This window comes from Micropterus salmoides, unplaced genomic scaffold (assembly GCF_014851395.1).
Source record: "Micropterus salmoides isolate LMB-PRFRI ecotype aquatic unplaced genomic scaffold, ASM1485139v1 Ms_hic_scaffold_4, whole genome shotgun sequence".
In the NCBI taxonomy this organism is placed as follows: domain Eukaryota; kingdom Metazoa; phylum Chordata; class Actinopteri; order Centrarchiformes; family Centrarchidae; genus Micropterus; species Micropterus salmoides.
The window spans coordinates 21,538,459-21,552,513 of NW_024043372.1; the positions used below are offsets into that span (position 1 = coordinate 21,538,459).

At 40.1% G+C, this 14,055-nt stretch overlaps 3 protein-coding genes across 4 annotated transcripts; 2 read left to right on the top strand and 1 right to left on the bottom strand.

The window, feature by feature from the left end:
• Window positions 1-249: 249 nt before the first annotated feature.
• Window positions 250-3,682, top strand: LOC119885509. Its single transcript, XM_038695563.1, has 6 exons — window positions 250-638; window positions 1,223-1,364; window positions 1,465-1,842; window positions 2,701-2,770; window positions 3,017-3,185; window positions 3,432-3,682. Exons 2-6 carry the CDS (start codon window positions 1,332-1,334, stop codon window positions 3,553-3,555), a joined length of 774 nt encoding a protein of 257 aa, XP_038551491.1. The 5' UTR covers window positions 250-638; window positions 1,223-1,331; the 3' UTR covers window positions 3,556-3,682.
• A 4,253-nt stretch (window positions 3,683-7,935) lies between these two features.
• Window positions 7,936-9,577, top strand: LOC119886223 (protein B4). Of its 2 annotated transcripts, none has more exons than XM_038696811.1 (5): window positions 7,936-8,107; window positions 8,260-8,516; window positions 8,647-8,692; window positions 8,765-8,814; window positions 9,240-9,577. In XM_038696811.1, exons 1-5 carry the CDS (start codon window positions 8,023-8,025, stop codon window positions 9,516-9,518), a joined length of 717 nt encoding a protein of 238 aa, XP_038552739.1. In that variant the 5' UTR covers window positions 7,936-8,022; the 3' UTR covers window positions 9,519-9,577. The 2 variants fall into 2 exon arrangements, with proteins under 2 accessions (XP_038552739.1, XP_038552738.1); XM_038696810.1 differs by having other exon boundaries at window positions 7,944-8,107; window positions 8,590-8,692.
• A 306-nt stretch (window positions 9,578-9,883) lies between these two features.
• LOC119885877 (transmembrane and coiled-coil domains protein 1-like) lies at window positions 9,884-13,149 on the bottom strand (the record flags this gene model as incomplete). The annotated part of the gene is made up of 6 exons (XM_038696190.1): window positions 9,884-10,212; window positions 10,797-10,932; window positions 11,017-11,437; window positions 11,707-11,736; window positions 12,480-12,529; window positions 13,079-13,149. Coding segments are annotated over 6 exons (1,020 nt in total), but the record flags the coding sequence as incomplete, so codon positions are not given.
• Window positions 13,150-14,055: the final 906 nt, after the last annotated feature.

Genomic DNA, 14,055 nt, shown 5'->3' on the forward strand with positions numbered 1-14,055 from the left:
GTCAGCTCTGAGTGAACATGCAGCTATTGCCATTTTGTCCTGACCATTCACCTCTGAAATCTAAAGTTTATTTCAAATTACCAGCATTATGGGCTACTACTGTGTTGTTGTTTTTTGCTCTTTTGGAATTTAAAGGGGCTTTATGTAGTTTTTCTACTAAAATTAATCCTTTTTTTATTGCCTGTGTGTGAAGGGGTTGTAATCTGACATTAAAAAATTATTCACTTGCCGGGTTTGGCTATTAACTCTGAAGGCAAGTATTCCTATTTGAAGGCTCCGGGTCGGATTTTCCGCGAAATCCAGTGACTGACACCTGCATGCGCGCTCCCGAGGCTCTCGCTGTGTCTAGTGACTTTGCACTGAGCAGCGACGACACTGCAACTTATGACATGGAGTCTGCTAACACTAAGAAACGACCTGCTCCCAGCACAACACAGACTCCAACACAAACTCCACATAAGGATAAAAAAACAAAAAAAAGTTTTATCTGCTGAAGCTCGTCAGGCCTAATGTGAATCGGATCGACTTCGGACGAAAACACGGATCAACATAGGCAGGGCTTTTGAATCATGGAGAAACCTCCTCTTTGTTTTGGGTATAAAAACAGACCCAGAGTTGGCTTTCATCCTATTGGACAGGTAAGCTAACATTACTACAAAGCATGTAAAACATATTTAGATTTTGTGCTTCAGTTGGCTCAAATTAGATAGCGTTAGCTCGCCGACTAACGCCGAGTAGTTGCTAATGTTGTCCGGTGCAAAGTTATATCGCTTTCACATTACTTTACCAACTAATGCAACCCATGTTACTTTTCTCTGTACCACTGTTATGTCAAAGTGTCAAAGCCTGCAGGAAATGATGTAATGGTAAAAAGCAAATGTGGAGCGATTCATTTTAATGTCAGATTACAACCCCTTCACACACAGGCAATAAAAAAATGTTATTAGTTCAAAATTTCAGGTAAAATAAAGTCATAACAGCATTCTGAAAAAATCGTTTTTAGTGGTAAAAATAAATTAAATAAATGAGAACGATTAAAGAAACACAATTTATTTTTATTTTTTTGTCAAAGCTTTTCGAGTGCTTTCTGTCGGATGCAGCTAGTTCTTGTCACGACCCTGTCCTGGTGGGGTGTTTAACTGTGTAGTGATTGGAAATTTACTGTTTTCCTTGTCGTTACTGTTGTTACTGATGTCCCCTCTCTCTGATCTGCTATGCACAGAAATCGCCAGGCGAGGACAAATGGAAGAGGTCCCGTTGATCAATATGGATGTGTCCGATGGGCACCTCAAGAACTCCCCTCAGGGGAGACTGATGAAACCCTACAAGAGATGAAGACTCAGATGCAGCAGCTATATGCCCAGGTAGGAATAGTGGAAATTATATTTAGGCATCCTTAGACACAAACCTACATTTTATTTTTGAGTATTGATGCATCCAAATTTTGACTCCCCCCACCCCTAGGAAGGAATGTCAGGCATGGAGAGAGGAGCGCTTCAGAGATGGCTTCAGAGAACCTACATTCTCCAGCGTTGTGATCTCAATGCTGACCCTCCACACAGCGTCTCAAAAACTAAGGATGACTGGCCCTTTCTCTTCTCCTTGAAGGGCCTGTTCTCGCATTTCAGTGAACTGACCGGAATTCCAATCCAGGAGAAGCTGCCAGCTGCCATAGACAACAGGAGTCAGAACATCATAGAGTACTTCCAACAGCAGAAGACACCAGGAGTGGGGAAGGTTCTGGAAGCCTACGATGAAGAGAGTGGCAACAAAGCTATCTGCACCATTATGTGCCTGCTTGCTCACTTCAAGGAGGGGGATGGTATCTTCCTTACGGCTGATGTGAGTATAACTTGCAGTGCATATCCATAAATTAACCATTCCCTCACTCTCTCCCTCCCATCTCTGTCCTGCTATTTTGTAATTGTTAATTACCAGAAATCAGTCACCAGCCCCATCCTTTGCTATGGACACTTTGCACAAGTTATTCTAATATTATATAGACTCTGAACAGCCTGAGTATCAGACCAAAGCTAGCGCTTCAGTCTGACACCCGTCTCATTCAAAGCGTTTACAAAGTTGGAGGGCTTTAGATACCTTTTCAAAAGAAAACTTCCCATTTCCAAAACGTTGCCCCTTCTAAAAAAGCTCTCCATGCAGAATACTGGTCTGGTTTCAGAGCAGTTATTCCAGTAAACCGTCTGTTTTTTACTAAAACTGCCTCAATCTATATTCTCCGTTCTCCGAGGCAGTCAGCGCACAGGTAGATATTGCTTGAAAATGGGCCCTGGGCTGATTGGTTCATCACGTTTAGTCCCGTCCACCCCCAGCGGTCATTGGGCTAACATTCTTCCGGTCTGGCTGTACTTGTTGCTCTGAATGGGGAATGCAGACCCGAGACGGAGCCTACTTAGCGAAGTGGGCTGAGTCCGTGGTCTGATCCAGGCTATACTCTGATGGGTTAGCCATTGCTTCCTGCCATATAGTTCATAAAATAATTTTAATTTACTGTTTTATTGACATGGCATCCATATTTAAAATAAATATTTGCCATGTGCAGTAGTTTCTAGATTTGGCACCATAAATTGAAGCTGATTTCCCCCTTGGTGTTGAGTAGAACATTACAGCTCTTGGGGCAAGTTTTCTTTGTCGTTGTTTACTCAACGTACCCATGGTTAACTTATGGTTTTTATTCTCCAGCCCTCTGCTACGGCTGCTGATATTGAGAGAGCTGTCACTCTGCCAAGCACACCTCGATTAGTTGTACCAGGTATAATCTTCCCTTATTTTGTAGAAGTAAATTCTTTAATGAATTCATGTGGTTGTTGAGGGAGGACTGTTGCGCCTAAAAAATGTCTTTCTTTGAGTTGTTGATGGAGGGTGCGGGGGTCAAAGGAGATAATAATGTTCAAGTGGAGGTGTGCGAGTCTTTCTCCACTTGAACATTAATGAATTCATGTAGGTGGCAATAGTGTGTTGTGCAGCTTTTAGTTATCATATTGTTAATGGGTTTCAGGAGAGATACTGCGCGGTGCAGATATGTGGGTTATGTCCATGGAAGGAGCATGTGTGATGGGGCCCCACAGCAACCTCCTGCATGGATTGGCAGCAGTCTTCGCTGCCTACTATGTCTTCAACTTGCAATATCCGGCAGAAGCCGCAAGCACACTTGAATTCATTCAGAGGTGAATTTAAACATGGCATTGTCATAAAAACGAGAAACTTAAATTAAGAAACACGTATTAAAATTAAGAAACTCGTATACAAAATGTGAGCGTACGAGTTTCTTAATTTGTGATTTGTAGAATAGGATTTGTGAACCTGCAATGAAGTGAATGAATAATCCCTTAATGTTTCATGTCATGGTTATGACCATGTCATATCTGTCTTAAATGTTACCTGATAAGTGTGTTTTTCCCCCCTGTTTTCAGAGCCTTTTGCAGCATAAATCCCCAGACGGGCAGCAAGGCAGAGAAAAGGCGAGGGCTGAATGCACCAGTTTGCACACTTTTGAGGAAACTGCTGGATTTTGAATTGGTGGGCAGGGGAAATTAGAGGACATTAGTGGGCAGGGGACATTGGGGACATTAGTATGTTTGACAACTCATGTTCAACCAGTTTGGTACACTAATAGTTTGTGCATTGTGCACTCTGTTTTTTAAGAGAAAATAAAAATATATATTAAAAAAAACTAAGTTTTTTGTTTTTCTTTGCAGAAGTCTGAAAGAGAACATTTATCCAATTTACAACATTTAATTGTAATATTTACAATATTCTATTCTTACAGAAAATCCCTAAAATTACAGGAAATTCCTGGCTACTGAGTTGCCGTAAATATAAAATTTTGCTGTAATATTTACAGTATTATATCCTGTGAAATTACAGGAAGTACAGTACCTTGTCGTAGTTATTTTACAATAACAGTCCTGTATACTGTTTACAGTAAATTTACGGCAACTATTAGCCAGGAATTTCCTGTAAAATTACAAGAAATTTCTAACAGTGTAGGAGCATGTCCGTGGTTTCGGGAGTGCTGCTGCTTCGCCATTCGCTATCCTGATCTAGCGGTCTCTAGTGCGTAAATATCCACCACAACTAGCCACATGAAGACTAGGGGGAGCTTAGTTTGTCTTACTGATTTTTAGATAGCGGGGAAACTCCCAACCATGTTGGGGATCAATCCTCTGGTCTGCATTGTATGCATAGTGACACCTGCTCTGTGTCCCTGCTTCGTCTCAGACACTCCCTCTTGTCCTGCTCCCAGTGTGTGTGGAACTTATCCAGAGACTGTTATGTCCTGCATCTTGTCGGCTTTTGGCCTGCCTCTACCAGTTTACCTTATTTAAATAATTACACTTTTATGTGAGAATTAATACATTACAGTGACACATGAAAGTGATGCAGCTTATTCAGTTCAATTCAATTTTATTTATATAGCGCCAAATCACAACAACAGTTATCTCACAGCGCTTTTCATAAAAGAGCAGGTCTAGACCATACTCTATGATGTTATTTACAGAAGCCCAATAATTCCCTCTACCTAAATACACTGTTTATCTTCTTTTGTTAACACATCATAGCTTTTATTTATTTTATTTATTTGTTGGTGTTATTTGTCCTATAACTCAGTATACCTGTTTATCAATGTGTCAACAGGCTAAAGAGTATGAGCATCATCATGGTGAACGTATTTACAGTGATGGGTAATTTAATATTAAATATTTGGCATACCGACTGTGAATTATTCACTGTATACATGAGTTGCAGTTGTCTATTTAATGACATTTACTACTGAAAAATGAGTGTATTTTCACAATGATAGTAGATTCTGTTTAATCCACCTGACAGCTTTCAGTTGCAAATATTTATATTATTCTCCTGAGACTGGGGTCTAAATTTAAACAGCTTCATGTATTATCATTACTGCTTAGGGCCTTGGCTTCTGGAATTGGGAACCACTGGACCTTTGGATCTACTAATGATTTGAAACTTCCCTCCTAGCAGTTCCATGTTTCTTTAAAATCCACCATGTAGAATTTGAAAATATTAAATTTTGGTGCTCCCCAGTGGTGGTATCAAAAAATCACTGTGCAGACAGCAATTGCCCTACAGATCCAACTCAAGGAACTTCCAAATGAAGACAGCAACATGTAGACAGCATCCATTTTTAATGTGATTGTCTCAACAAAAATGTGTGCCTTTAGAATCATTTGTAGGATGGCTTTAATTTGATGCTTACAAGTGTAAACGTAGCCTATTAGTACTATAAAAGAAGATAAGAGCACATCCCATGTTAACAAAGGGTTGGACCACTATTGGGCAAATCGCCTGTGTCCACAATACAGGTCCATCTCAGAAAATTAGAATATTGTGGAGAATATTGTCATTTTTTCCATACATCAAAAAGAGAAACTTCAATATATTCTAGATTAATTACACACAATGTGAAATATTTCAGGCCTTGTTCTGTTTTAATCTTGATGATTACGGCTTACAGCTCATGAAAATCAAAAATTCATATTTCAAAATATTAGAATGAAGAAGTTATAATACAGAAATCTAGACCTTCTGAAAAGTTGAAAAGTTATGAAAAGGGTTCATTTACACACTCAGTACTTGGTCAGGGCTCATTTTGCACGAACTACTGCATCAATGCTGCATGGCATGGAGGCAATCAGCCTGTGGCACAGCTGAGGTCTTACAGAAGCCCAGTTTGCTTTGATACAGGCCTTCAGCTCATCTGTATTGTTAGTCTGGTGTCTCTCACTGTCCTCTTGACAATACCACATAGATTCTCTTTGGGGTTCAGGTCAGGTGAGTTGGCTGACCAACCAAGTACAGTAACACCATGATCAGCAAACCAGTTGCTCGTCGTTTTGGCCATGTGGGCAGGCGCCAAGTCCTGCTGGAAAAGGAAATCAGCACCTCCATAAAGCTTGTCAGCAGATGGATGCATGAAGTGCTCTAAAATCTCCTTGTAGACGCCTGCTATGACTCTGGACTTGATAAAACAGTGGACAAATCCACTCGTCCTCCAGAAAATTTACTTTCATCTGAAAAAAAGCACTTTGGACCACTGAGCAACAGTCCAGTTCTTTTTCTCCATAGCCCAGGTAAGACACCTCTGACGTTGTCTCTGGTCACACTTGTAGCTTATTTCCTGGACGTGTCTGTGTGTGGCGGTTTTTGATGCACTGACTCTAGCCTCAGTCTACTTCTTTCGAAGCTCCCCCATTTCTTCCATGAGTTATAAGCTGTAATCGTTGCTCTAAATTGAGGGGAGCTGGGAAGTTTGAATGTAACTCTAGATTAGGACAGAGTGTGGTCCAATCTTGATATAATCTGGAACACTAATTAATTCACTTTAAAACCATTCACAGAGCATACACTACACCCTATAATAGATTTCAGATGAGATTACAGACGCTATGAATGTCATATATGCAACAGTACCTCACCTCAAACAGTTTCTACACGTTTTGGAACTGTCCTGTTATAGCTAAGTTTTGCAACCATGTAAACTCTGCTTTATCAGATATATTTGAAATCTCTTACTGTATGTTCATAATCCTGATTTTTAGCTCATTAATGATAACTGATGTTACTGTGAAGCAATTTCAGTATTAAATAGTATTTGCAGGGTTTACCTCTGAAAAGAAAACAATTCTTGAGCACTGTTTTTCCACTGATGTGTGTATGAAATCGTTCTGGGTGCACAGCCTTATCAACATTGTCAGTCTGGAACATAATACTGCATGACTTAAGGCTCAACCAGCATCTAATATAATTTTTTGGAAGAGAGTCAGTAGCTGAATAACTTTATTATAAACCTGCCCAATTATTTTACTGTAAGATGATTTTAATGTTCTTGTAATATGTCTTTTCATTCTACTGCTGTAATGGATGACCTTGGATATGTCTGTATTATCACCCCTCCCATTCACATCAATAAAAATGTTGATCACAAAAAAAAAAATTTGGTTTAAGAGGTTTAACTCACACACAAGGATGACAAACTGCAGGTGTTCACCCTTGAAGTGTTGCAGAATACAGCAAATGAGCCATAAGATGTGAGATGTACGAGTCCAAATACCATGTCAGGAAGAGTTACAAGACCACCAAATGTGTAGTTGCAGTGGGAAAGACACACTTGAAGAGTAAAAACAAGCAGGTCAAATTTATCCAATAGGTTTTTCAAAGGACAATAGCCAGTAATAAGTCATGGGCTATATATTTGCTGCTTTCTTGTGAAGAGGAAAAACTGTAGGGAAATAGTATTATTGCTGATTTGGAAATATTGTTTCTTTATAATACATCTTATGTGAATAAAAGTTTGGCTGTATTATGAAACTGACAGTTATGATTGAGAAAAAAGGCATGAAAATTATTTATCAAAATAAATACAATTCACAGTAATCCCAGATAGACTGCTAGTGTTACGTTCAGAAACATTTCACTGACAAAACGAATGAATGCAAGGTCAAGTAGGCTATTAATCAAATGGAGGCCTCCTACTATCACTGAATAGCCTGTTTTGAAGACGTCAGTCTATGCAAGGCTGCACGGGTGTGTCTACATTAAGTTCAGCGGTTTATAAGGCTGACCACAGAACACTGAAACCCCTGTGAAGGCTTCACATTATATAGATATATATATAGATATATATATATATATATATAGAGAGAGAGAGAGACCCCATCTGCAAAGCTGCATTTGATCTCTAAGAATAGAAAACCATCTGACTCCGAGCGTTTTGCGCACATCATGCCTGATTATTTTAGTGGTTTTTATTTGTTTGTTTTGTACAGTTTTTCAGACGGTGGATAAAGCTTTGCGCCACGATGCCTTTAATTAACAGACCCTAATGAATTGCACCTGATGCAATTTGATTCACCTGGTCTCATTTTACTGGAAGCATCTGCATAAAGACAGAGACGCTGGACTTGCAGACAAAGACTACCGTAATTTTAGACTTCACATAGCAGCTTTAGCGTCTTGTTTATTTCTATTGGTTTATCAGCGATGCCGCCTAAAAAGACAGCAGCGGACTCTGCAGAACCTCCTGTGTCGTCCTCCAGTGATGCCGCGGTGGAAGACAAAAAATCAGGTCTGAGTGCAAACGATGTCAATGTGACTGAGGCCATTTTTAGAACTATCAAACTTTCCCAAGCGGTTGAATGTTAAACCCATCACCTTGTTTCCGCATGTATAAACGGAGTCACTTTTGTGCGCACTTATTTATTTTTATTTTTTCTGTAGATGCTGCGGCTCTGCGCAAACTTGCAACTCACCCCTCCACAGCGATTATGGTGAAAGAAGCACTTAAAGAGTTGGACTCGCGCAAAGGGGTTTCATCCCAAGCCATACAAAACTACATTAAACAGAAATACCCCTCGGTGGATTTGGTGAGGTTGAAGCACTTGGTCCGCAGAGCCTTGAAAAAGGGAATCGAGACTGGCACATTGGTGCGGCCAGCAAACTCCAGTGTCACTACAGGCGCAATGGGAAAATTCAGGGTAAGTTAAGACTATAGCTTTATCAAAGCGGGTCTAATAACTACGTTCATCGGGTTTTTTGTCCTGTCTTAAGCTTGCACCAAAAGTCAAAGATGCAAAAACTGAGAACACCGATCCCAATGTTCAAAAGGTTCCCAAAGCAGCAAAGGATGGCGCCAAGAAGCCCCAAAAAACAGGTAGGCCTATACATTTTCCAGCTCACCAGTAGGCTAATATTTGTATCTTTAATGGATTGTACTTTCTTAAAGGTGGAACAAAGAAGAAAGATGCTGCCAAAGATCAGGCCAAGTCAGACGAGGTGAGAGAGGGGGTGTGTGTGTGTGTGTGTGAGCCTCTAAGGGAAAACAATGCAGGTGTGGCCTGATAGCAGACAGAACTGCAAATGAAAATCTCCATGTTCTATATATTTGTCCGGGGAAGATGGCCTACAGGTCTGCCATGCAGCTAATGTGAGATACATACACACACGGTTTTAGACCGTAGGCCTATGTTGTGTCTTGTACTTTTTTTGGGGGGGGGGCAAAATGTATTGGCATTTTGATTCCTGAGAATAGCTTTTGGGTTTGTTTGAAACTCATGACTTTAAAAGTGACTGATTAAATGAAACTTATTTTGGGCAGGTGGGCATGCTCCTTTACAGCAGTACCGTTCTAATAATTTAGAACTAACAAGCTGGAAAATATGTTGAACTCTGCCTCTCCCCCCCCCCCCCCCCATTTTTAGGACCCGAAGCCTCCCAAAAAGTCAAAGAAAGACAAAGGGGCTACTACTTCAACAAAGGTTGCTCCAGCAAAGAAGCCAAAAGCTAAAAAAGCAGCAGAGAAAGGGGAAGACGAGGGAGCCTCTGATTCAGCCAAAACTAAAGCGGCAAAAACCACTAAGGCAGCAAAGGCTGAAAAGCCTGAGAAGGCACATAAGGCGCCCAAGAGTAAAGCTGCTAAAGCAAATGGTGATGCCCCTGCTTCTAAAGCAACTAAACGAGGGAAGAAGGATGCAGAGTAACTTTAATTCTTGAACTAATTTTATACTGTTTGTTTTGCAATAAAATCTTAATTTTTGGAGCTCCTGTTCTTTTTAAACTGTGCATTTGGAGCTTGTCTTTTGCTTGTAAGGATATAGGCCTACAGTATTGGGATTTCAATTGAATAGAACTGGTGCTTGACCAATAGCTTTCACTACTGCAGCACAGGCCTGATAAGTGGGCCTATGACAACTTTTCAGTCACTAACATGAGGCAAACGGGACCATTTTAGAAAGTTCAAAAGGTATGACAACATTAAACTTCCATTATTCACTGAGAGGAATGGTTACACACATGGGTCCTCACATGCTTTAAGGAGAAGATGTTACTAAAGATGAAAATGCTGTTTGAGTCCAGACAACTTTATTTCTTTTCAGGGTGATGAGTGCAGACAGAGTAATGCAGATACTCTAAAAGGGCATCCCAGTGCCTCCAGAGGAAGCAGCATAAGAGCACAAAAAGCAGCATAGTAAGCATGTGGCTGTATGTTTTCATCAAGGGGACAACACAGATGGACACAAACACCAAGAGGACAGCCATGATAGCTAGCAGCACACTGATGAGTTTTCCAAGCAGAGTCTGTGCTGTGAATTTCTCCAAACCTTCAAGCTGCACCTCCTGCTGTTGCTGCTGCTCTATCTTGAACAGATGTGTCTGATATGCCTCTAGCACCTCCTACAGGTCAAAGACAAAACTGTCAGTGAAGGTGCTTAAATGAGTAATCAGGAATTACACACATACAGCACCTCATTTTATTTTCCATGGCAGAAATAATCCTGCTACAGGGTAAACCCAAGCTTCTGTGTCCTTGTTACTCCTACTCTGTGTAGTGTTTCTACACTGGGATACTACCTGGTGGTAATGATTAAACACTACTAGATTGACCCAGGATACCATTTTCAAGACACATGCCTCAACAACTGGTAATAAAGCACAACCCAAGAGAAATGCCCTTATGACAGTGGATATTGTGCTTCAGTGGTGCATTTTCCAAACCACATTTTCAATCACACAACCAAAATCCAGCTGGCACACATCAAGCATGGAGCTTTAAGGGGAACCTGAGGTTGTGTGGTTACGGCAGGAAAAGCACAAGTGTAATAAATATCAATTAACAATTATTCATTCCAGTAAGCCTGTAATCACACTGGATTGCCTCATCTGTATGGAACGCAGCGATTAGTTATTAGTAACCCCTGTGCCTTTCTTGTTATGTCAAAATGTCTGCTGTGAGAAAGACTTATACTAGTGAAGCTTACATGAATGTCCGTTGCTCTATCAAAAGACTGATAAGCAATCTTCTCATCCATGCTGGCCAGTTCCTCTTTCAAGTTCAAAATTTCATTCTGGTGCAGTTCTGTCAAGTCATTGAGTTGTTCTTCTAAACGTTCACACCTGCAAAGTATAACGATACAACAGTATATCACAAACAGGACTGGTTCCTTTCACCCTGACAGAGTACTAAAGTTAGCATGCTACCTGTATCGTTCCTCTTCTAGGGCCTCCACAACTACTGTGTACTCTTGGTGGTAGGATTTCAAGTTTTCAAAGCGTTCTTCAAGTCGGCCTTGGTTTTCCTGAAGCTCTTGGATCTCATGGAGTATAGCATCAAAGCCTGATCGCTGCATATGGTCAATTGTATTGCTCTTAGAGCCAGGGGGCTGTCCAGAGGCTCCTGCTGAGCCTGAAGTAGCGCTAATAGAATAGTTATCACTGCCATATTTCAGGCTAGACTGCAGCTGCCCTGTTCCAAGCGTCCTCGTCCCCCCAGGGCCAGAACCCTCACCTCTGTGGGTTCCATCCAAGTCAATTAGGGCTGCAATGTTGTCAGTGCTGCCAAACCTTTGCAGATGAGGGACTAGATTTTGCTCAGCTTGGACACCTGCGGCACGATAAGTGGCTAGAGAGAACCCAGAGAGACCACCAGTCACTTGTAATGTGCAGGACTTCTTAGTGGGATACTACTCCACTGAATCATTTTGCTATTGTAATATGAAAATTAAAACTCTGGCTTTTGTTATGCTCAAATTATATATACAAAAAACATTTATTCAAGTGAGAATCTCAATGAGACCTCTCTCGTGTAAGTATTTTATGAGGATAGGTTCTCTCTCATCTCAATCTATCTCACACACACTCTGCTCTCAGCATCACCACACTTCTATTCACCTCCACTGAACTGGGTTGGCAACTCAAGACCTGCATTTCAGAGGGAAATATTTTACTTACTTAATTTATCTGACAGCTTTAGTTCACTCATTTATAAAATATCATATTTTGTTACAAATGTAACTTCCCAACAGTTGATACAAGTACAGCTGAAAGGATTAGATGACTGACAGAAAATTTATTCACAATAATTTTTCATGTCAAATAAGTCATGGTTAAAGCTTCATATGTGCATATTTGCCTTTTAATAATTTTAATGTATTTGTAATAATGTTGAGGTTTGGACTGTTCACTATGGGCTCTGTGTAGCCTAATTGTGACGGAATTTCACACTATTTTCAGAAAACTTACAAAAGCATTCACTTGATTAATGGAGAAAATAATCAGCAGATTAATCCTGAAAAATATTACTTGTAGCCTTCCTATACAAAATAATTCAAATAGCTCCACCAACTAATGTTAGCTACAATCCGGCTTTACATTAATGCATGGCAAATTATAATCTTATAATGTAGGACTATAATAGTATAACAGTCACAAGGCATTGTGTATAACGTTAACATACTTTAAGTGCATTTCCCTGATTATACTTAGGCTACATAGTTTTTCAATGCAGGTCTTTTACAGTGTGGTTAGCCAAATTTTAGTTAAGTAAAGGATTTGAATACTTACCTCGTCCACCACTGTCTTGAAGGAGGTTAATTTAGGCTAAGTGTTTATTTGGGTAACTTGACTTAGACTTCGTTATATAGATATAGGCTAACGTTACTTACCTGAAGTTGTATATTTCAGTGAATTCCAATCTGCCGGGCGTCGATCATATCTATCGTGAGGACAGATTTAATTTACTTGGGTTCGATTGTTTTAATTAATAATGTTAGCTAGCATTAATAAATAAAAACATTTAGCGTTACCTGTTTAATCATTTAACAATCGTGTTCTCAACATGCTCGACATTCAGTTTGTAAGCGTTGGTGCAAAATAAATCATAAACAGCAAGAAGACGGTTTCTCGGTTTGCAGTTGACAGTTAGCTAACGTTCCACCGACCGTTAACAGATTTCCATGTTGCTTAGCAACGGTAAAATATTCACACAGAGTTAGCAACACTATGAAATAGGCTACACATTAACACATCTGAAATTATATAAAGTTCAGGAGCCTCTGATATATCTAATTTGTACTTGTTATGTTAAGAGTCGTTTTCATAAGTTGCTAGTTAAAGTTGATGTTGTTATTCACTGAAACTGTCCTAGAATGTAAAATCTATAAACTGGAGGGAGTCAGACTTAGCATGGCTTAACATTTGAACTTACTATATACAGTCTATGGTTTTGAAGCAGAGAAGGGCTTTGTAGCACAACTTCACCTACCTCCAAGGTGCATGGAGAAGAGAATAGTCTTTAAAATGCTCTATATGTGCTGTAGTCAACCCACACAGGTGATTTTAATTATTGTACCCGATTAGACCTTTCCTCAGGACTGTGTGGGCTGTGGCTACATGTTTACATTTCCCTGACTCTCCTTTTAGCTTTGTTGCACCTGTAAGCAAATAGTTATTTACACATACTGCTTATTTTTCTGCATTTGTTACCCACAACTGACTGGGCCTAATGAAAGGGTCAAACGCACCAACAGACCTTGTTCACCAGTCACCATTTGACACCTTCAAGTGGACCAGTAAACTGTTCCAGTGTGCATACACAATAGCATAGATCAGGGCTTTTTCAAAGTCTGAGACTGCGGGCCTCCCCTCAGACAAAGCGTACTTTAGTAACATCTTTTACTTGTCAAGTTTCCCTCAATTCCTGGATGCCTATGGGATCATGATTATATTATTTGATCCCATAGACACTCAACATTTGAGCCAAAATTGCCTAATACATTTGACATAATGTCTGACTACACCAAATAGTTTTAAAAAAGGTCTGTCCTAAGGCATTTATTAGTTTCTGATTCTGATGGTGGTCAAACAGTTCCCAAAGGCTATTTTATGTGATAGACCTTGTCAAATTAAATGCAGCCATCACTACTTCACTGTTATTAAATACACTTGTGCCTTACCTGCCAACACATATCAGAATTTCTGCTGTGAGAAAGGTGCAATGGATAAGACTATGCCTTTGGTGTGAGAGACCCAGGTTCAATCCCCCACTGTGACCTATCCACCAATGTGTCCTTGAGCAAGACACTTAACCCCTAGTTGCTCCAGAGGTGTGCGACCTCCGACATGTATAGCAGTTGTAAGTTGCTTTGGATAAAAGCGTCAGGTAAATGATCAGCTCTTTTGGGGTGGTGATGGCGCAATGGATAAGACGCCTGCCTTTAGCGTCAGCTAAATGAATAAATG